Source organism: Falco peregrinus, chromosome 2 (assembly GCF_023634155.1).
Source record: "Falco peregrinus isolate bFalPer1 chromosome 2, bFalPer1.pri, whole genome shotgun sequence".
In the NCBI taxonomy this organism is placed as follows: domain Eukaryota; kingdom Metazoa; phylum Chordata; class Aves; order Falconiformes; family Falconidae; genus Falco; species Falco peregrinus.
The window spans coordinates 18,673,375-18,696,541 of NC_073722.1; the positions used below are offsets into that span (position 1 = coordinate 18,673,375).

General features: G+C 39.5%; 1 protein-coding gene across 2 annotated transcripts in view; it reads right to left on the minus strand.

The window, feature by feature from the left end:
* Positions 1 to 137: 137 nt before the first annotated feature.
* The window catches only part of PRKG2 (protein kinase cGMP-dependent 2), a 33,515-nt gene continuing 10,485 nt past the window's right edge, over positions 138 to 23,167 (minus strand). Inside the window, exons 3-19 of one of the 2 annotated variants that reach the window (XM_055795741.1) lie at positions 21,491 to 21,657; positions 19,651 to 19,764; positions 16,754 to 16,859; positions 15,538 to 15,601; positions 14,121 to 14,198; positions 12,988 to 13,082; positions 12,114 to 12,182; positions 10,667 to 10,765; positions 9,640 to 9,790; positions 8,218 to 8,354; positions 7,968 to 8,057; positions 7,575 to 7,716; positions 6,679 to 6,842; positions 5,869 to 5,991; positions 4,908 to 4,970; positions 4,002 to 4,068; positions 138 to 3,169 (exon numbers count right to left, since the gene is read on the minus strand). In XM_055795741.1, coding sequence (XP_055651716.1) covers positions 3,074 to 3,169; positions 4,002 to 4,068; positions 4,908 to 4,970; positions 5,869 to 5,991; positions 6,679 to 6,842; positions 7,575 to 7,716; positions 7,968 to 8,057; positions 8,218 to 8,354; positions 9,640 to 9,790; positions 10,667 to 10,765; positions 12,114 to 12,182; positions 12,988 to 13,082; positions 14,121 to 14,198; positions 15,538 to 15,601; positions 16,754 to 16,859; positions 19,651 to 19,764; positions 21,491 to 21,657 — 1,825 coding nt within the window. In that variant the 3' untranslated portion in view covers positions 138 to 3,073. The remainder of the gene's footprint in view (positions 3,170 to 4,001; positions 4,069 to 4,907; positions 4,971 to 5,868; positions 5,992 to 6,678; positions 6,843 to 7,574; positions 7,717 to 7,967; positions 8,058 to 8,217; positions 8,355 to 9,639; positions 9,791 to 10,666; positions 10,766 to 12,113; positions 12,183 to 12,987; positions 13,083 to 14,120; positions 14,199 to 15,537; positions 15,602 to 16,753; positions 16,860 to 19,650; positions 19,765 to 21,490; positions 21,658 to 23,167) is intronic. The other variant, XM_055795742.1, reaches the window with a different exon arrangement.

Below are 23,167 nucleotides of genomic sequence, written 5' to 3' on the forward strand. Positions count from 1 at the left end.
CATCTTACACATTCATTTTCTTGACATCCACCAGGGAAAACATAGTCTGAGTGGGGGAACATGCTGCAAGAAATGACATCAGTAACTTTTCAGGGTAGTCTTTTTCTGCTTCTGTCTTCTGAATCATGTGGACAAGAAGTTTAATTCAGGGCTAAGAATCTGGACTGCTGCATGGAACGTGATTGTAAAAAAATTATGTCCTGCCCATTGCACTGTAAGCTTACTTTATTTGCACACACTGCAAGTTAAACAAGCTTTATAAAGAAAACATTCTACAGTTGCACAGACAATGCTAACTGCACCAAACTTACCATATGGCGATTTCCTCACTTAAAAATCATATATATATATAATTTATATTTATATATGTATAGAAGAAAACTACCTATAAATACAATGGAAAAATACATTCAAAAGCTTTTTATAAAACTTGCTGCAATATTATTTTGACTGTAATAAAAATATTTATGAGAGAAAGACAAAGACACACATATCTAATACCTAGTGCTTGTCTAAATCCTGAAAAGAAAATCTGGTCTTTGGTATTGCTAAACAGTTAGTCACAAGTGTCTAAAGCATCTACAGTCCCAGCTTACAGCCTCTCCCCCACGCTCTCTGGCTGTGTGTGCTTACCACTGTTTGGCACAGGCTTTGCTGGCTGCCAGTTTCTACAGTAGTTTACAACCAAGCAGGGAAACAAAACCCGTTAAACATTTAGTGTCTTCCTCCAAGGGCTCAATCTAATCTTCATTCAATTAAATGGAAAATACTCTACTGCCTTTATTTGGACTGAATGCTATATAAAATATTTAAATTGATTTGCTGTCAAAGCAATGCCTACCCAGCAGTAAAAAATAATTGTAACCATGGAACTTTTGGATAAGCCATGACCAGCAGCTAGGAATTCTAACCAGCAGTTGTGGGTAACTAAACCCTGAGCACACATCACAAGTTGCCTGGGAGGTTTTCCATCCAGCATGTGACATGCAGTGTGCTGTGGCAGCTTCAATATAAAAATTTTGATTGGATTTTGCCTCAGCGGGAGCTGAAACAAGTCCTAGCAGGGGTTGCAGATGCATCGAACCCATAAGCCCAGCATGACACCCAGGAACATCCTTGTTTCTACAGTAGTTGTGGTTCATAACAGATCAACAGAATGTTTCTGTATAAACCATGAAGGTACAACATTCAACTGCACTTATCCAATCAACATTTCAAACTAATTCCCCTGTTCTAACACTTTAAAGGTTAAGTGGCAAAGCCCAGGCATATATAAACTCATACGGGAACATGCATTGTGCTGTATTCTGATTATACAAAACAGTTGACAGAAAACCAATTCCTAGAATCACAGAATCACTCAGACTGGGGTGGGCCTTGGGAGGTCTCTAGTCCAACCTGCTCAAAGCAGGGCCAACACTGAATTCAGATTTGGTTGCTCAAGGCTCTGTCTGGTCCTGTCTTGAAAACCTGCAGAGAAGGAAATTGCAGAACCTGTCTGGGATCCTGCTTTACTGGGGAAACACTTGCCTTCCTCTTGTCAAGTCAGCACCTCTCCTGTTCCAGTTTATGATCCCTGTTTCCTGTGCAGCTCCATAAAGGGCCCGTCTCTGTCTCCCCAGTGACCTCCCTGTAGGCACTGGGAGGCTGCTCTAAGGGCCCCACAAAGCCTGCCCTGCTCCAGGCTGAACAAGCTCAGGTCTCAGCCGTCCCTCACGGGGCACGTGCTCCAGCCTCTTATCTTAGCTGCTTGCTGGACTCCCTCGCTCAGGCTGTTTGACGGTTCTTGTTAGCAATTTGCTTACTTGTACCAAAGTAGGTGAAGACAGAGCTTAAAAAATTGGGCTACAAATCACAATTATATTTTTATGGGTTTTTTTGACAGGAGCTTGGAATTTCTTGCCTTACTAAACCTCATTAGTAGCCTTTAGAGAGAAGGGAAGGTGGTCAAAAGAAAACAGAATATTTAAACTGATTCATTAATAGAATGAATTAGTTCAACAAGAAAAAAAAAAAAATCACGTTTTTGCTCTCTTATTCTCCCCTCCTATATAAGCAGAACTCGTGTATATCAACAAGGTATCTGATGAAATACGATTTGAACTGGTAAGTTCATATCTAGTGATACCACCTGGAACATTGCAATGGGTGGGAGTTTTAGCACTGATGTGAACAGATGCAGCCTTTCAGTAAAATACCAATGAAAGCAATCTGAAAATATACTTAAAGCAAAAAATATGATTCTGTACTTACATTTTTTTTTCCTGCAAGGTAAATGCTTTTTGTCCTCTTTTTTTATCCATCTATTTTATCTTTCCACTATGTAAAAGCAAAATATTTTAAGAAAAGGACATGACGCTTTGAAGCAGTACAGCAAATACATACCACAGTCTGCTTCTCCAGGCAACTTGTATGATGTATATACATTGTTTCTTACTGGATTTTCATTTGACCTGTTATACCCTGTTCCACATATTCAACCTGTGCAAAACTAGACTGACAGAGAGGCAGCTTCCACAGTGATACCCTGTTTCCTGCAGCATCAGATCAAATCAACCTTTCAGTAAAAGTCTCTTTTGTACACGCTTCTAGATCAAGGTAATACTGGCTATTATGAGAAAAAGTGAAACACACAGCGGACTGAAGATAAAATGGAAAATAAATGCCTATAGTGTCAGCTGTTGACAAATATCACTGAGTTATTGGGTCTTCAATACTCATCCTCTCTGTTCAAAATAAAAACATGGCAACCTTATTAATATCAAAATACTAGCTAGTGATGTTTCCAACAGCAAGACCATACATCTGATCCCTAGTGTCTGAAAATGTTCGTAGAGACATTATCAAAACCCCTTCAGGTTACATCTGCTGATGGAATGCATGCTCTTGTAATAGAGATGCACACATCTTGGTGCATTATCCAAACAAGTTCTGGTTGCTGTACTGTCTTCTGTCCTTTAAGGAACACTGTGTTTGTCACAAACCTTGCGTAATTTGATTTTAAGCAGGAAAAGAGAGCAGGTTTAGGATTGATGCCTATGAGTCTCTATGAATGTCCTGGAAGAAAAAAGTATCAGAAATCCTTGTCCCAGCCTGAAAGTTCATCTGGAGGGGTTCCCTCTTCAGGTGGATAGCTGTCAAAGTAGCTGTAATCAGTTGGTCCAGATAACTAGGACATTAAAAACACAAACAAATGGTTGTTTCAGAAGGTACCTTTTGAAAATAGTCTCCATTTATTATGCATCATTTTTATTGCTACCAGTGGAGGAATGAAAGGCTAGCATGATATGGATTACTTCTTTCAATGGATGGAATTCCTTGTTCATTAAAAGACAAACCTCCAGTAATTAAAATGTAAAACAGAACAATGGCATTAGCCTCCTTATATGAAAACACTCCCCAAATACTATAAAATCCTAGATTTCACCCAAAGCCCTACAAAGTCAGTAAAAAAACCTGGGCCACACTGTGTACAATGTTGATTCAAATTCGTTTAAGACCAAATCTACACTCGTGGGGTAGCTACTAAAGCAGAACTCAGAATTATTTTTTGTTTCAAACTGAATTCAAGAGAGTTCAAATTCTTTACCCTTAATCTTTTTTCATTTTAGGGCAGAGAAATGGGCTGTTTAAAACAGGAAGCCTGTTCAAGGATGTGCTGTAACTCAATAGTAAGAGAATACAGGAATTTATACTCCACACAGTAATGTGAACAGTGCATCTTAATAATGTGCTCATTACCAAGGAAAATACAGTTTTTCAGTATTCATTTCTGACTGAACACCATTTATTCTACTAATGGTGAAAATCTAATGCAAAGTACACAGGCAGTATAATATTTCCATTATTAAGTTATGTATTACTTGCAGTCTCTCTTTCTTTCATTCTGTTTTCACCAATTCAAATGCATCTTTGGGAAATTTCACTCTTGTCCTGTTTCATTGTAGCCAAGCACCTTTGTATTAGTAAAGCACTACAACAGCAAAAGTCAAATTCAATACCTCTCTTTTTAAAGGTGATGCTAATTTCCTCACTTTCAGACCATCCCAGTTAAAACCACTCAACCATCTGATAAAAAGAAATGAGAGACAGATGGGGAGAGACCAAGAGAGAAAGCCAGGCTGTTTTCTGTCATTATACTATTAACAGCTGAAAAACACGTGAACAAGGGCTGTAAGACATTTTTTCATGACGACCTCTGTCCGTGTGACAACACAGCAGTTAGAAGGAGGAGCCCTGAGCCTGTCATTGCCATACAAGGGAGCAGTAGCAGGGGGAGCTTCAGGACTACCAGACACATTGCATCGCCTCCGCATAGAAGTGCCCAAGTGACAGGCAGGTTAATACATGCATAAGCACAGTCACGCAAAGATGTGTGCGTCCCCTTGGAATCCCATCCTCTTTGAACCACATGAGAAAAGGGAGACAAGCAGAAAACCCAAAGCACTTCTTTTTCCAAGCACAAACCGCTGGGCTTAGATAAAAAGAAAAAGCAGGAAATATTTAATCCACAGAGGACTTTCTTCATCAGAAGAAAGAGGACAAAACCCTAATATTGCTTCGGAGCTCTTAACTACCATTCTTAAAAAACGACTGTTTAAGGGGAGGTCTGAAAGGCAGATGCTGAACTGGCATTGATTTCTTGAGAATCGAATTTAACTCGTACATTAGCAACCTGTGACGAAACCAGTAAACAACAGGATGTTTCTAGATAATCTTGCTGAGGATTTATGTTTATATCGTTGCTTGCTATAGTTGCAAATATACTCAATAGCAACAGAGATCTCCCTTATGCAATCTGCCTTGAAGTGCCTGGAGTTTTATGGGTTTACTGGACCAGGTTCTAAAATACTAAGATTATTTTCAAATTAAAACCCGATTTCTTACTGGCAGTCTCCTTCACTTACCTGTGCTTCTTGATGTCATTAATTCCATTCCTCAGATTGCCTAATCTTTCTGTAGGGTTTTGCCTTAAAAAAAGAGAAAAAGAATAAGGATGAGAATTTTTAAAATATTCTTTTTTTTTTTCGAAGAGTATTTATAGGTCTAACTGCTTCCAGTTATCGGTTATACAGGGATGGAGCTTGCATACATCATGTGGTCTTATAAGGAGGCGTGATGAGGTGTTACTGTTCCTTTCTTTTGAGGACAGCAAAACCCTTCCAGGAAGCCAAACCAGTGTCACTGCTGCGAGAAGCAGCAGAGGGAAATCAACTGGTTGAATTTTAGTTGCACACCAATTTTTTTCTTGGCCACAGGTCTGGGTAGTAGTTACGAAAGGAGGCAGATCAAAATTTGCAGCTACAAAGATCCTTTCAATCCTACTGCACAAACACGATCTAATGAAATCCCACTGGCACTGGGAGGTTCCAAGTCAGCAGTGTCACCAGGCAGCGGCTGTGCATGTCATTGTGCACTAATGCTTCCGAGTTGTGCCGGTCCTTTTGAAATACCGCTTTTTTGCACATTTTCAAGTGGCCTTAAGTCAGTCTGTAGGTGCCCTATGCTTTCGCTAGGAGCTATGTGCCTAAGTAATTTTGGAAGCATTTTTTAAAACACTGCACTTCATAATAAAATTAAATTCTTTAGCTCTTTCCTCAGCCCACACTTAGTAAGTTTTCCCTAACATTCAGAAAAAATTCGCAGCTACAGAGAACGCCCAGAGCCTGCATTTCTAGATGGTACCTCTGCAGACTCAGAGGTGTGACACACACTCAGAGGCATGCATGTGTCCTGAATATAATCAGAACAGACCATGCTAGGCATAACAATTTTAAATTAAGTTGTCTGGAATTCAACACTCTAGTCTGGATCTTAAGTAGCTACATCTACCTACACCCAGGCTTTGCCACAAACTGCCCCTCCTACCTGCAGAGTCTGCGGATCAAATCCTCAGGCCGCCTTGTTATTATTTTAGGAAAATCCAGCTTTTCAATGCCTTTGAGAATCAAATTATATGTCATCATTTGATCAGCTCCAGAGAATGGTGGGCTAGAAAAAGAAAGCAATGCTGATAAATGGACTGGCTGGCAAGAGCAGATGTGTTCATTTCTTATCAAAGCAAATATTTGAGAACATGGAAAAAACCCCACCTTCCTCGTTTCACAGCCTTTCAGTCTGTTTAAGATACTAGAAAGGTTTGAAGCTGAGAAGCTAGCTACCTGTAGGAACCAGGGAAAACACATGATCATACGTGTCCCTCTAAGCTAGCTCTGCCTCCAGCCTAACTCAGTGAAGCTTCCTTGTACTACCACTGAACATACACAAAGAGCTGTCACGAAGTATGCACGGAGGTAAAGAACAGGGACTGCTTACAGTTCACCCACCCCACTGTATCCTGTCACCCACTAAAGGGCAAAAGAACAGTCTGTTGTCAGCTGTGCCTCAGAGGGAACATCACCATCAGTTAAAGGAGCTCTACACCAGCCACTCAGAGCCGGTATCTGGCCCTTTCCATGGATGGATAAACCAGAATCGAAAATGTGGCCCACACTTTGTCTATGGCATTTCTGAAATGGTGGAAGATAAGACATGCACAAGAGGCAAAAACCAGTATTGTTTTGCAAGTCATTCCTGTTTACTGACGGGAAACCCCCCCAAACTGTTTATTTTAAAAATAACGTTGAAAATGTTTCTAAAAACAAGCAAAGTAAGGACTTGGGAGTAGGAAGCACTCACCTGCCAGTAAGGAGTTCATACACAAGAATCCCAAGGGACCAAAAATCCACACTGAAGTCATGACCTTTACTCAGAATGACTTCAGGAGCAACATACTCAGGGGTTCCACAAAACGTCCAGGTTTTCTGCCCTGATCCAATCTTCTTTGCAAATCCAAAATCAACCTGATCAAAATCAACGTATGATGCATAATGCAAAGGCGTTTAGCACTGGGAAGCCTTAAGGTCTTAACTGCTTCCTCAACTCCTGCAAAGATCTCAGAGTTGCCAATTTACAGCTAAAACAATTACACAGTGGTGTCGTGAAGGAGAAAGAATTAATTCCACTGGATTACCAAATGTTATAGAACAGGGCCATTTATTTTCCTTTCGGACAGAACAACCATGCTTTCCTTGAGGGCACAATATTTACAGCCTATGGAAAAAGGTGGATTGCTCATTGTCCTCAGAGTGGGTATTTCAAGCGCTTTGAAGGGTATTATCTTTGCACTTTTCATGGTCACAGTCAAGTATGGCAGGAGCTCTTTATTGTGTTCCCTCTCTACAGAGATAATGTGAACCTGTGATCGTGTGAGGCTGGACAGGGAGGTAATTCTGCACCTGAGGAATGTGGTTCCTACCTTTACATTAAGATTGGCTGCTGGGAGAAATTATTTTTGCTACCTGTGCTGTGGCAAGAGCTCCCCAGAGGCTGTAAATCCTGGGTCTGTCTGTGGCTTGTAATGCCTTTGTTTCTCAGTGTGCAATGAGTAGCCTGTCCTCTTTTCTACTAAGCATAAGGGTTATTAAACTCTGGGATTCTGGTACTATAATTACATGCTGCCTATTTATCTCCCCCCTGCAAGGAAACAGGATACAGGCGCAAAAGGATAATGTTATAAAAGGATTACATCTTACCAGTTTTATATATCCTTCAGCATCCAAAATTAAATTTTCTGGCTTCAAGTCTCTGTAGATAATTCCTATGTGATGTAGATAGTCAAAAGCCTCTGTCACACACCCAACACAGAACTTGGTAGTGACTTCATCAAAGCTGCCTCTGTAACAAAAATAATCACTATCCTTGCAGACATTAACTTCTAAAACTGCCTTGCTTATTAACCAGATAACATATAACACCCAGAATATTGACAACTTTTTTGCACTGACATTCAGTACATCACTCATGCGGTTGAAAACTGAACCAAACGTCTTTTCATGGGCCAGCCCTTGAGTAGAAAACCTTCTCAGCAGACATATGGAGCTGACTGGTGATTTTAAAGGACAAAGTTCTGCTTCATTTGCTGTTACCTGTCTCTCAGCAAGCTCCACAATTCCCCTCCAAGGCAAGCCTCCAGTAGCATGTATACATACTTACTATCTTTGAATGTGCGATATAGTCTGCGGAGACAAACAGCAGCAATTTAGGAAAAGCAAAATAAAGTACAAGACTTGCAATGTATTTTCTCCAGAACTCATATATGCCAAACCTCATTATAATAATGCTGTCCAGTGGGTCAACTGGGGGTCGATTTTCCAGGAAACCTTATGGTCAACTTACTTTACAATGAATGGAGAACATATCTGCTCAAGGATCTTCTTCTCAGAATAGATATGCTCTTGTTGTTTGGTGTCCACTACGTGTTTCTTCTTTATACACTTCATAGCAAAAGCCATGTTCTCATTTTTCACTTTAACCTGGGAATAAAAATGATGAGTTCTGCTAGCCAAAGAAAGGACATTTTACCAGTGTGTTCTCAAGAGGTACACTGATACCCATCTTTTTCAACACAGCACAGGACTGAAATTGATGACTGTCATGAGGGACAAATTCCAGATTTTCTGCAGAACTGTTCTGTATGATTTTAAGTCAAGCATCAGATCTTTTTAGTGTCCCAGTCCTCATTTGTAAAATGAAAAGAAACATTCCCTGTGTTCATTTTATGTATACAAAATGGCAGCAGTTTGGATAGGTACTCCATGTTACAACGAGTTTATACCACAATGGGTCCTAATTTCAATTTAAGATTTCTAAAGACTAGCATAATACAAAAGAACAAAAAGCAGAGGCAGTTTATGAAGAACGGTTTTGCATTAACTGAATTATTATCCAATATGCAATAAAAAGATGGAAGTTAAAACAGGGCTTCCAGGAAAACAAGGAAGCAGCTATGGGTGTTCTACAGCTGGCTGAGAATTCAGTTTTCAGCTTATTGTTCAGGTGATGCTGTACAACATCCAAGCTGGCAGTCAACCAGTGTGGAAATCTGTTTTGTGAAGCATGAATTGGAATAAAACAATTGATGGTCTAAGTACTGTAGAGGATTATTGACTTCACTAAAATCACATAGTCTCCTTTAATTTACCATTACCTTCAGCAGCCTGCACAAGAAGCCTTCACATCTTTTTTCAGATGTTTGCTACTCAGCCAGAGGAGAGCGGAATTTAAGACTTTAGTCTAATGAGGCTCTTTGCATCCCAGAAACACAGCTGCTCATGCTACTGAATATGACTCAAAAGGGACATTACAAGTTGTTGGAAATATCAGAGTCAACACAGATCAGAGCTAGATCATACTGGTTATAGTTGCTGTGGGGCATACCGAAGCAGTTCTAGCAACACAGACTATGTGATGCTGGAGATTAGCTTAGATCCAGGCAGCATCTTGGGAAAAGGCCTACAATTCAGGGAACACAATGCAGGTAGGCACATCTGTAAACTCCACATGGATAAACAGATTAATATATGTCTAGTGACCAGGAAGATATTTCTTAACAGCAGGAGATAAAGGCACACAAGAATGGATTTTTTTCTTTGAATAGCCAAGCTCTGAAAATATTTTTTAACTATGCATTACTTTATATAGAATTACCTCTGCATGAGAGGCACAAGCATGCAGAATATTAAAATCTTCCATATTCAGCAGTTAAATCAATCATCTGAGACACAGAACTACTTGAGGATGTTTAAAACAAACTCTTACAAGCTCAACCCTTCCGAACCCACCAACACCCAGAGTTGTGACAACTTCTAAATTCTGGAATGGGGAAGGAGGGAACTGGGATACTTTCTCCTTCAGCTCTATCATCTCCAAAGACACCTCTTTGGTCAACTGTCCACAGAAGGATCTTCCTCTGCATTAAGGAAATTAACATTGGTTAGTGCTTTCCTTGCCAGCAAACTGTATCACAGTACTCTAATATCCCTATAAAAAAGTTAAAGAAAAGCCTTCTTATTTCCTAACAGAATCTTTATTTTATGCAGAAGCACCTTCTTTCTGGATATCCTATGGAAGTAAATTAAAAGTGAAATACTACTGAAATTCAGTGAGTATAATCAATGGTATTTTTATCAAGAGCTGATCCATGATGAGGCTACTTATTATGCAGTCAGCTGCAAAACTTTAGGCACTCCAAGTTGGAGAACCAATTTCTGAAGGGGCTGTGTACCATTTCCAGTAGCATGTTCAGAAATAAAAATGCAGCTATTTTTCTAAACAAGAAAACATACTCTGCTAATCTTCCAATAGTGCTTAGGCTGAAATCAGTCAGATAAAGTAATAATGCAGTTCACAGCTAAAAGCAAACTCTTTAATAGTAGCAGTGCTACACTGAAACATTCAAAATAAACTATTTCTTTTGTACAGTTATACAGTTTCATTAACTCAATTAGGGGTTAAAGTTGGCTTTAGGGGTTTTACCAGTCAAAGAATTTACCACCAGAACCCAAAAAATTATATGAGCACACTTTCCCTGCTTTTCTATGCTCAGTTTTCTTGGGACAGAGTGAATTCTTGGTTGCAAGTCAATATACTGAGATTCTATGTAATTTTTGTTTCAGAAAAAAAATCCTTGGACTCCATAAGCATATCCAGACAGTTTTATTATAGTGATTGCTATCATTTCTAGGGGCCCATCTCCATTAACTACCACCCATGATTTTACTTACATATCTACACCCTTTTTTATGATTACCTACTGAAGATGTGCCTAACAAATGATCCAACTTACTTTGCATGTCGCTTTTCATCAGCCTGCGCCAGATTAGCCACATAACCTTCGAGGTAAGTTTGAAGCTCCTCGTAAGTTCCAACAGTTTGGTTAAATGTCCTAAAAACATGAATGAAATGGTATAAACTACTCGGCCGTACAATGGAAAGAGAAAGAAACCATTATTTGTGCTGCTGCACCAAGGCTTTACATTGTCTCTTAAGTCATGACCCAGACTGAGCTTTACACTATCGCTTTGAGAGTACAAATTTTAAGAGCTTTGGAGAATCAGTAACCAGCTGAAGTACCAGACTTTGCCAGAGGGTAGGGGGACATGGTGCCTGACCTGGTCAGGTCATTTCATGTTATGTTTAAATAAAGTACACCTGGCCTGCTCCAAATTGTTTCCCAAGTGCACTATGGCTATTAAGTGTGGTTCCACCATCCCTATCACAGGAACCAGCTTGGCATGAGTCCAGGCTATCAGTCCTTCTGTCCCAGAGGACAGAATCCTTGGTACGCAGTGCCAAAGCGATTGAGACCACTTTTCCTATTTCACAGGTAAGCAACAGCACTGTGGAAAGAACAGACTTAGAAAAGACTATGTCAGTTGGAAGGGACCTACAACAATCATCCAGTCCAAGTGCCTGACCACTTCAGTGCCGACCAAAAGTTAAAGCATGTTATTAGGGGAATGGTCCAAACGCCTCTGAAACACTGACAGGCCTGGGGCATCACCCACCCCCCCAGGAAGCCTGTTCCAGTGTTTGACCACGCTCTCAGTAAAGAAATGCTTCCCAATGTCCAGTCTAAACCTCCTCAGATGCAGCTTCGAACCATTCCCACACGTCCTATCATTGGATCCCAGGGAGAAATGCTCAGCACCTGCCTCTCCACTTCCCCTCCTCAGGAATCTGGAGAGGGCAATGAGGTCACCCCTCAGCCCCCTTTGCTCCAAACTGGACAAAACCAAAGTCCTCAGCTGTTCCTCACAGGACATGTCTTCAGCCCTTCCACCAGCTGCGTTACCCTCTTCTGGATGCGCTCAAGTACTTTCACATCCGTGTCAGGTTGTCAATAGCAAAAGGAGGTCTGAAGGAGACAGTGGGCTGATACTTACTGAAGATGGCCAGCTGACTGATAGGGATGGAGGTAGAGGAGGGACACACAGGGGATTTTCTTGTTCCCTAAGCCAATGAATAGCACTTAATAAATATGAAACATCACCACCACAAAGAGAGAAAGAAAAGAGTAACTGAACTACTCTTAAGCTTCTGTGCTCCTGCAGCTTCTGTGAGCCTCTCTAGGTCTTTGTCTAAAGCATGCTTTTAGCTCAGGGTATTTTTAGCATAACCACTCGTGCACTTAAGAAAACATTGCAATTGTGCCTACAGTGAAGTCACATCTTACTGTTAACCTACTGAAAAGAGGATGTAAATCTTTCATTACACTGTAGCGTTGTACTTACTCTCTGTCTATAACAAGGCACTCCACGTCGTATTCATCTGCAATAACGTTTGCGGATCTGACATCATCACTAAGAATTGAAACAGATTAGAAGAATTCAGAAGCATATCAATATCCTCAAAGCACCTCACACTGTACTAATGGAGGGTCACAGCTGCTATAGGTGAAACTCCTTGAAGGCCTCTGCAGCCTGTATCTGGACTAATATTGCTGAACCAAACACAAAATTATAGCATTTTACTAGTCATTATTATTGCCTAGCACAGTATTTTTTCCAGTTTCAATAGGGTTTTGATCCTGACTTCCTTTAGCAACCTTCCAAGAAATTAGGATGAAACATAATTAGCATTTCATCAGGATTTGCTACTTATTTCTGAAATGATCCTCAGGTAGAAAATATTCCAGAGGCCAAACAATCCCTACCCACCCCATAAACATGTGTTATATGAACTGTTTGGCTCACAGGTCATATCTGGTGTGCACTTGTTTTCCCTGTTGCTTACTGTCATGAGCACTGGCACAGAAACAACAGTTAAGTCCAGTAATGATGGAACTTATCCATGCTAGGAGTCATACAGAGCCTGACAGCATTCTTCATCACAGCTTTTACTGAAATATAAACAATAAGCAACAATGCAGAGAGGGCCAGCGCTTGATTTTTTCAATGAAAACCAAGGGTAGGTGACAGTATATACTTTCAAATTCTTTCTGCAAAACCCAAAACATTACGACAAATTCGGCCATTGCCTGCATCTGCTGACTTTACAATCAAAACAAAGATTATATTCAAAACAGCCATGAGTTGTATAATCCAACACATAGTGATAGGTCAACTGAAATACTATACATTGTGAATCAAGACAATGCAGACTAACCTAATGAGAGCCTTTTCTCCAAAGTAATCTCCTTTTTGTAGATTTTTAATCAGCTGAGGCTGTGAGTGATCTGCAGTACTCTGGGTAACTATCACCTGGAAAATACAGGAACCAAAATTTAGCAAGGTAGAGTTTCAAAGTATTGCATGGTTTCCCATTCTTTTCTATTTCATAAATGTCTTAAACTCATAATGCTGCAGAAAGAGTTATAAATACATGTAATTTTACTCCCTCCTCTGAAAGATCAAAACCATTTAGACATTCCCTGACACCTCCGATTTTTGCCGAGACGGAAAAATGAATATGCTCATTAATGCCCACCCCCCAACATTTCCCCCCTCACACCTTTTAAAACAGAGCAAAATAAATGGCATTCTAATGAAAAACTGAAAAATACTTCGTGTGCAGGCATCAAATGAGCTGTCTTCTCAGCTAAACAGATAACCTCCAGAAACATTAATTAACATCTCCCCCCTCATGAAACCGCTTTCACAGTAGCACACATTCTGCTGCTGCCCACACCCTTTAGCAAAAAACAAACCAGAATATCTTCAGACATAGACACATTTTGGAAACTTGAAACCCCTAGGGAAGTTTATTGAAGAAAATTCTCCTGATTTGGTTCTTTAGAGTCCTGTGTCAGCCTCCAATGTAACAGCTGAATGGTAAAAGCTGCTGCTTTACTCCTCTGGGACTAACAAATGAAAGGAATAGACCCTGAGTCACCAAGAAAGCCATTCTCCATTAAACCTAGGACTCCATTATTTCTTAGATATTTCACAAGCCTACGTTTTGCCCATCAGATATTGAAACATCCAGGAGAAGACATAGGATCAAACCTAATTTACAAAAAAAATTGACTTTATATCTCTACTACAGTGTCAAGAGACTTCAGGACATACTTTAATTACATTGTAATGAGAACAGTATAACATGGGTTCATTGTGAATGAAAATTAGGCTCCATAAGTCTCCAGAATGCTGCTTCAGGCTTTTATCACAGTACTGTGAACTTAACAGCATCCTCAAAAACTCTCTGCACAGATTTTACTGAAGACCACATCCCTCAAAGTAGCTTTTGAAATACAGGTGTTTTTATATGTTACTTTATAAGTTAGATTTATTATACCTTACCTTTCCTTTTGCTATTATGAAGAAAGTATTTCCCTCTTCTCCTTCCCGAATAACATAATCTCCCTTGTCATAGTACTCCTGTTGGGGGGCAGGGGGCCACGGGGAGAGACAATATTGACCAATACATCATTAGCCTCTTTGAAAATTCTGATAACTATGCAGAGTTCTTAACACATCTGGGTGTTCAATTGATGTTTAACTTCCTATCTCCTGCATATGTTGCACTCCATAATAATATGCAAGCATTCTACTATATAAGGCATGGTGGCCAATCTGTAATGTATTTTAATGCAGCAATGCGTTATTTGTTAAAAAAAAATACTAACACTGGTATCATCCCTATGAAGCAGGGAGAAATGAGGTAGAAAAAAAAATCAAAAGCTCTTAAAAGAGTTCTAAATCAAAATCCCATTTCCATAAGTCATTTTGGGCTTGGCACCTCAGTGGGAATGCCCAAATCATCAATTGCAAGCCACCAAAGCACCAACTTCTCTGTGTCTGCTAAGGAACCCTGCCTTTATTACCTAATTGTTCAACTTTCAATCAAGCATTTTTTCCATGTTAACCTTCAGCTTTGTGATCTGTTCCTCATAAATAACCATCTTTTCTTCCATTCTCCAAGCATTTCCTAAAAGTTCTCCATTGCCAGGAATCCCACAAAAAAAAGACTCACTACTTAGGATACTGTGTGCTAAGGCCATTTGCTGTTTTGCATAATTGGCACCATGATCTGTCTCATCTCCTTGTGCTATGGCCATGCATCACTCTACCTGCCTCTTCCAACTTGTTGGGACCCAGGCTGTTTCCTGAGGAACATTTGTTCTCCATCTGCAGAACTCTTCCAAGACTGGAGTTCCTACAGACTTTCCCTATACAAAAAGGATTGTTACCACTGCTTTTGGAAAGTGTCACAGCTATGACTATATACCAAGCCTTTACCTCCAAAGGCTGCTGGCAGATGAGCCCTAAGACACAGATGTTTTGATGGTTTTGTATGTTGAAGTCCTAAGGCCTTTTTTCCCTTATATTTTGCAGTGTTATGTAGTCCAAGGCATATGAAAGTATTACATATCCACATTGCAAACAGGTAAAGCGTGATTACCAAAAAAAAAAAAGAGACTTGGACAGCAACTTTGTGCTTAATCTATTTTAATAAAGGCTAGATTATAGATCCTCTTATCTACTTGCTTGACCTACTTGCTTGACTCCTTTGATGCCAAAAGTGTAACTTATGCCACCAAATGTTATTATTTGCTGCCAGTCTGGAATTCCACTCTGACCACTCCAAAAAACCTGCCATGTTAAAAAAAAGCTTAGTTGTTTTTTCGGTTTTGTTTTGGTTTTGTACTTTTTTATTCATCTTTATTATTTTGAAAGCTTACTGAATACTATTTAGAAAAACTTAACAGGATCTTACCACCTCCAGGCAGTCCATGATCTTGGTTAATTTATCTTCAGGTAAGTTTTTGAGCAGGGACACACTTCCGGAAAAGAGGGGGGGGGGTGGAAGTAGTTATCATTAACACTTTTTTCATGATCTCTTCTCATCCATACATTTGTACAACCACATTTTACAACTAGCTAAACTTTGTAAGGTTCAAACATTCTCACCTTGTTCCTTAGATAAATTGAATTCGCACAACTTGCAGCTTAGAAATGTGGGAAATGTTGGTCAGTTTGTAAATCAACTTTGTATTTCAGCAGGGGAAAAAACTCTAGCAGGTACATGGCCTAATTTCAAAATTCAGTCATATAGAAGCCATTAACTGCAAACCCAAGACATTACAGTAGTCCAATAATGTATTTTCAAATGCACTGCAGAGACTTCAGTATTACTTGGACAGCCATTAAAAGAGACTCCAACTACAGTGATGACTTGGTGAACTTGCTGGTAAGAATGAAAAAACTTCCCATCCGGAGCACTTGGACTTGTACAAGTTAGGAAATCATAGAGGTCTCTAGCTGCTCAGGCTCAGCAAAGAAGTATTTATAGAATCAAAGATGGAGATGGATGCAAAAATACACAGGACATTCTATGCATGGCCAGGCTTGAGATCTAAATTTGAAGCTGTAACAGAATGGTCATTCTTTGTTAAAGACAGAAAATAGGAAATCAGCTAACTATGGTTTGAAACCTCTAATTTGACCTTCTTCCCAAGGAAAAGCACTGTACAGCTCTCAGTGTTCCCTGCAGGAGAGAGCATTGTTGTACTCTGCAGATTTCCTAGTAATTTATGTTGGAATTAGTTCATAAACTGAGATGTGCAGTTCTCATATTCAAGTCTCCAAGGGATGAGGAATATTCCTTAATCTACTCCAGCAGCAAATTAACTTCTAGTTGGAGGATTTATTTAACATATTGTTTTAACATCTAGCCATGTAATCCTTCCTGTATATTTGTTCCATTACTTGAAAGCATTCAAGCACCTATCACTGTTTCCTAACGTAATACAGGAGAAAAACAATCAAAATGGGAAAAACAGTTTTGTGAATCCTAAAAAACCCAAGAGGTAAATATTCAGGCTTTTGAGGATCTTTGCATTGAGTGCCTCTCCCTCTCTCTAAGACAGGTGCAGTACTGTTGTGCACCTTAGGAGCAGCCCAAACCAGTATTAGAAATGCATTATTTTTACCTTCTAAGGAAGTTTCTGTATTGCTCTTGTCTTGTTTGTGCGGTCACTCTCATGATATTTTGAAACACTTCTCTGTCCAGTGCCCATGTTTTAACATTGGTGATCGCTTTAAGAAAACAACAAAATCAACAATGTTTCTGTATGATTTGATGGAAGATATTACAGTATCAGGTCACGGTACAAGACAGACCAGCTCTTTCAAAGTGCCCAAGGCCAGACTTTAAAATATCCAGCACTTTCTGCAGTCAGACTTTTAAAAGGATTCAGCTCCCACTTAAACAATGCTCACTAAAGTAAGACATAGCTTTCCAAATGGTTCCTCGACAGAACGCTTTCCATGCAACTCTGCAGGCTGAGTAACTTTGAAATCCTAGCCACAAACGGGGCTGAACGCTCGTGAAGATCTACTCCTCATTGTGAGCAGTCATTGCACTCAAAGGCTGCAATGTAATCAGCAAAGGAGCTGATTTCAAAGAAACAAAAACTTGGCTGAAGTTTTCCAAAATCTATGAGGTAAATGCTGAATACTATGGCTTGGATCCATCTCTAATTCAGATTACATGCAAATGTTTGTGAGAGAAATAACAGAGGTCAATAAATACATTTTACTTCATTTAATCCTGTGATCCTCAGACAGTTTTCCTCCAGTGTAGCCATTTTATAAGAGAATAAAGGGTAATCAAAACATTAATGATTATCTTTCAAAAGGTAATCAAAATATTAGCACAGTTAGTATTTATAAGATTCACCATCAAAGGTGCAAACCACTAAGCAGCCTCTGTGTGCAATCAATGACACAGCAGAACACACTGCACTTCTTATTTTTTTAAGCAAAATAAGGTGATTCTATTTAATTTAATCTCTTCTTCTAAAAGATGCTACACTATATTCAGCATTTTTCCTTCTGTCGTAAGAAGGAACAAAACTGTTTTCTCTGGGATAAAGGAAAGCTACAGAAAAAATTAGAGCGATTGATTTCCTCGATTTATTATAAACATAGAATCAGTTTGGCAGGAAAACAACCTGCCAGGTTTAGAATCATGCACAGTCATTGGTCTTTGTACTTAAACCTGATATACACATATGCTCTTAACTGCCATTTATCAACTTAGCTCAAAAAATATTTTTGGATGCTGGAAGGGAGAACAAAGGTATTGCTTTGGTTTTGTTTTCTCCTAAATAACACCTTTCGGTTTACTTTGCATGAAGAAAATATGGCAAGTATCCAAGCTATCACGATGCTTTTCCTGTACCTTGCACCTTAACCAAATAAAGCAATTATACAGCTAGAAAAAAAAGCTTGTAATCTCAAAGATGAGACAGAGAAATTCAGAAACATAGGAGTAAATCATGTTCCCAGTTTCAAATACAGCTACTGCATGTAAAGATGCTGCTGGGTAGCAGCAGCCTTTGAAATGCTGTCTGGCTTAAGACCTTCACTTGTCAGTTTTCAAAGGCTGCAGGTAAAGGAAATCACTAGATCCAGCATCAAGAAGGGGTTTTCACATATGTATTTACTAGTCATGCTCAGTTATGGCATTGTACTGCTCTTCCTCTACAAGCAGCAGCACAAGAAAGCTATTGGAGTGGGGAGGGTTTCCGCAGTGATTTTAAGCATTCAGACACCTTTTCTTGTCCGTAATCGGACGATTCTTGTCCTATCACAAAACCAATTAATGTTAACAAAGGTCTAAAGCAGCATGACATCCTACTATGCAGAAATACTATAACACTAATACTATACACCAGGCAAAAAAGAAAAATAGGGAAGTAGAACAGTGTGCCAGTGAAAAAAATAATCACATTATTGATGCAGTTCTGTTTATCAAGCAGCAACAAAAATAGATTACATGTAATAACTTCCATCTGCACAGCTAGCAATGATTAAGTTCTTAAACTGGGTGCAGGAAGAAAGACCAGAAGCTTTTGAAGCAAACAACTCATTTTATTGCATTTGCTCCTTTTTCATGAACTCTTCGTACTTACTAGTGGTTCAAAGTTCCTGCAGATTTAGACAGGAACAGAAATTAGCCTGCAGACATAAGTTAATACTTACAGAATGGTGGAAAGTGGAAAAATGGTTAATTTAATCATATTTGGTCACTTACTGGTCTGTCACAGAATAATTACGGCAGGTTAAAAAAGGAATTAAGGGGTATTTGACAAATGAATTCTGAGTCTTATGTGGGAATAGGGATATTTGTATCAGAGCAACGCTAAACTCTATCCTGGTCAGCTGGTAAACATAAATCAAGAGCCAGTATTTGCCTCAGAGAAGCAGTACGTCTCAACTAGAAGCTTCATCTCTCCCACATTTGAGATCAAACTCAAATCTTCTCCTGAATACCAGTCGCAAATGCCAAATGCAAATGGATCTTGGCAAGACTCAGTAGCTTAATGACATAGAACTAAAAGAAGTACAAAAGTAACTAATTTCTACATATTTTATTTCCTCTTGAATTAAGCTTTACCTGCTCGATTAAAAATGCCATGGTTTAATATCTTTTCAAACTCACTGTAATTTCAGCCTCAGGGTTACATTTGACAAGAACATAAGAGCCAAAGGACGATTGCTGCTACTAAATTGTTCAACATTAAAACATAATCCTTCCTTACACAGTTAGTTTAGTCCAGGTGTGGCTAACCAGCATACTTTGGAGATGCCTAATTTTTTATCAAAGGTCATGCTACAGATGGAATTATATTCATGGCATAGCATTATTAGAGTTCCCAAGCAGAAAGAATTCAAGGAATGAAATGTGAGCTTACTGTAGATAATCAGGACATGCATACATCTACTAAATGAAAACTTCAAAGAAAATCTGGATATAACAGGGACCTCACAAAAGTATATAGTTTTCATTTTGAGCAATGTTGTTATAATAAACCTTAGGTACCTTTCACAGAGGCTGTCCGTGTGCAGTTGTATAAAATGGCTAGTTCACCAAATGCTGTCCAGGCAGGTATTGAGGAGAGTAGTTTATTCTGTTGAAAGACTTCCAGACTGCCCTCTGTCAAAAATCGTCATGATAACAGGTATTAAAACTGAGCTCAACTGCACAGAGGGGAAAACACATCAATATATTTCTGGCTTTGCACTCCCTGGAGCACAGGAATGGGAGCAACGATGCAAACAGTGCTTTGAACCACATGTTAAACCAGTAGAGATTATTTTTTTTCCTCTCCCCAAATGTCTTGCTAATCTACAAATCTGGTCTGGAAGGGAAGGAAAGCTGAGAAAAACTTATCAACACTAAAAAGGCCATAGAAAAGTGCTGTTCTAAATCCCGATGGGATAAATCTTTTCTACAGCAAACTGTCAGTACTGGTTCAGATGGTGTGATGTAGACAAGCAAGTCTTAAAATAATGATCACAGGAGAAATTACTCATAAGGTTTGTCTGTTCATATACATGTATATGTATTTATGTGCAGAATGCAAAGGAGAAGGCAGACAAATGAAAAGCGCATTAAATCTTCCTTTAAGAAATTGTCCTTGAGCCTTACTATGAACCTAGCAAAAGTCAAAGCAAATCTGAATTTCTTCATGGGTTATGGCCCCAAAGAGCCCTCCCCTAAACATGTTCAGAAAGTTTGTCCCTCTTCTCTCAAAGACACCCGCTGACTCCTCAAAAAAGGTCTAATGGGCCAGAAAAATTTCCAGGTGCACAACTTCTTCCTCATATTTAATCTGTTTTTCAAAATATTATCATTTTGCCTAGCAAGAATATAGCTACCCCACTGCAAATCTGACTCCCTCTTTCTCCCTGCACCATCTATGTTAACCTAACACAGCTACCATGAATTTTTCAAACTAACCCATCCATATGAAGCCAGAAATCAGAAGATGTGCTTTCCAATCTATACCAGCATGCTCCTGGCTTAAATATTCCTGCCTCAACAGAACATACTCTTTACAGCATGAACTCTGATTTATATGAGCCTCTGAGCCTTCTAATTGTCCAGAACTGATGAAGTATGCAAATTAATCACAAATACTAATTTTTTTTCTTTTTTTTATAGTGAGATGATGAAAGAGAGTATTGCTGCTAGGAGCAACTTTCAGTTGTTCCTAAAACTTGGGCTCCACTATGGGTGATCCGAGATTTGAGTGTAAGCACAGTAGCAATCAGTGCAGATAAATGGACGACTGCAGTGAGATTACTTCAGACCTGTCGGCATTATTTTAGGGAAGTCTTCTTATCCTACAGCTTGTTTTTTGTTCTGTTGTATTGTGAGTTTTTTCCAGGAAAAATAAGCAGCTGGTTTTTTTAACAAAAAAAAAAAAATCTAAGCTTTGAGAATGGTAAACTCAGACTTCATCTCTCAGTTTCCCATACACAGAAAACTGGTATAAACTCTCATGAATGTTGAAAAGTAAGTTTTATTTCAGAAATGGCTGCACTGTTGAGCAGGTTTCTGTACTTTAAATTATACCTGCTCTTCCTTCAGAGAAGAAAGGGTTGGCTATACCTACAACAGAAAAGATTTGCTGGCCTCTAGGTTTTCAGAAATGGAAGAGGTCACAAAATAGCATTAAATCAAGGTTCAAGTTTCTAAGGTGCTTTTCGTTGCTCTCGCTGTTTCAAAAAGTCACAGGTAAAACGTGCATTGCCCTAGCAGGGCCAGCATAAATGATTTAAGAGCACAAACATTATCATTGTGGTTTCCTGCAAAGAATTCTAAATTACTTTCCTGTTTCTTGTGCTTGTGCATTGTATGAGTAAGCAGTATTCACCTTTGAGCACAAAAATGTGATTGCCCGGCTCTCCCTGTCTGATGACATAGCTCCCTTGCTGGAAAGTCCTTTCATACATACATTCCACCATATCCCGGATCTGGTGAGGGTCCAGTCTCTTCAAGAACTGATTTTTATTCAGGGCATCCGTGATAAGCTTCTTCTCACTGGTTTCAAATAAAAAAACAAAGTTTAAAAGATGTGGCATGGTTGGGGTATATCATTCACCAGGTATTCATTCCTCTCAGGATGTTCCCTCTCAATTCTAACACATTTGTGACCAGTACCACTGACAAACGTTACAATTCTTGCAGTTAATACACATCCCATTAGCTGTGCCATGCTATGGCCTCTTTCTTCCTGTGTGACCCTGCCTGCAGAAAGCATCAGGTCAGATGTAAAAAGGCCCCCAGTAGAAGACATGCTCCCCAGAAAGTGTTGCACTGCTTCTCACCACATTCTTTCCCCATTGCACAACTAAGGTATATAGCCTTGCTTACCTGAAAGTAAGAAACATGAAAGGTATGACTTTACATATCACTGCCCGTACAGGAAAGGCAACCCGTTACAAAATCAGGTCCACTTTTCCGACATTCTAATACATTTTTTATAATATCCAGCAAAAACATAATACCAATGATAAGAACAAGGTTAAAGTCAACACTGATGGTACTAAGACCTCATGAAGAGTTTCTCCCTTGTGGTGAGGAAAGATGCAAGGAAAGAAAAGTATGCAAAAACAGGATTCACAGGTGCTGCTGTTAGGAAAATGTTAGAAGACATTGGTAGTGGAAAAAATGAAGCAAGTTGTAAACAAATGTGATCAAGAAAACGACTACAGAAAACTTCCCTTGCCACCTGCAAAATAACATTGATCCTGTGGCATTCCCCGTTCATAGTTGCTAAGCCAATTTATGATCAGGACATGATCGCAAGGTCAGCTTGCAAAGTACCTGTTGAATGTTGTCCCAAAACTCACATAGTAAGTCCAGGATCCAGGAAAGGTGTGTGTGGAGGTGGAGGGTTCATGCTGATACCTCCCATATTGCTTCTTGCCCTCCGTCCACTGCCCTGTAGAACTCTTTCCACCTCTCCTTTGCCCGCTTCCTTTGCCCAGATGACAACAAACAGCATAAATGGTCCTACCTGAGTAAAAATCCTGTAGTAGTCTGCTCATGTGGGATGCCAAATATACTGTCTCCTGAAGGATGACTAAACATAAGGGAACCTTCCCAAAGCAGGCCCTTTACTGCTTTTAGGAGTTTTTTGGGCATAATCAGAAGTAAAAATATAACACAAAGGCTTGTGGATATAGGTATGCAGCCATTAATGCTGGACCTCTTTGCTTTCTAAAATTCAGCATTCAAGGCAATAAAGTTACACGATACGCACTTTGTGATACTGTAACAAACTACACCCATCCCAAGCTGTTTTGTTAAAAAGTCTTTGGAAATGGTTCAGGGCACCCATAAAAGTCAGACAAAAGGCAGGTAAATCAGTGACCAAGGACTAGCCTGTCAGGGCCCTGAGGGCAGTAAAAGGCCTTAATTACCCTGACCAGCCTCACGTGGGACCACCACCCATGCACCCTCTGCCCATCTGTCTTTATAACCTAAGCTTACGTCTGGGCATTCACTTCTTGCCTGAGCTATATTATAGACATAATTGATTTGGTTT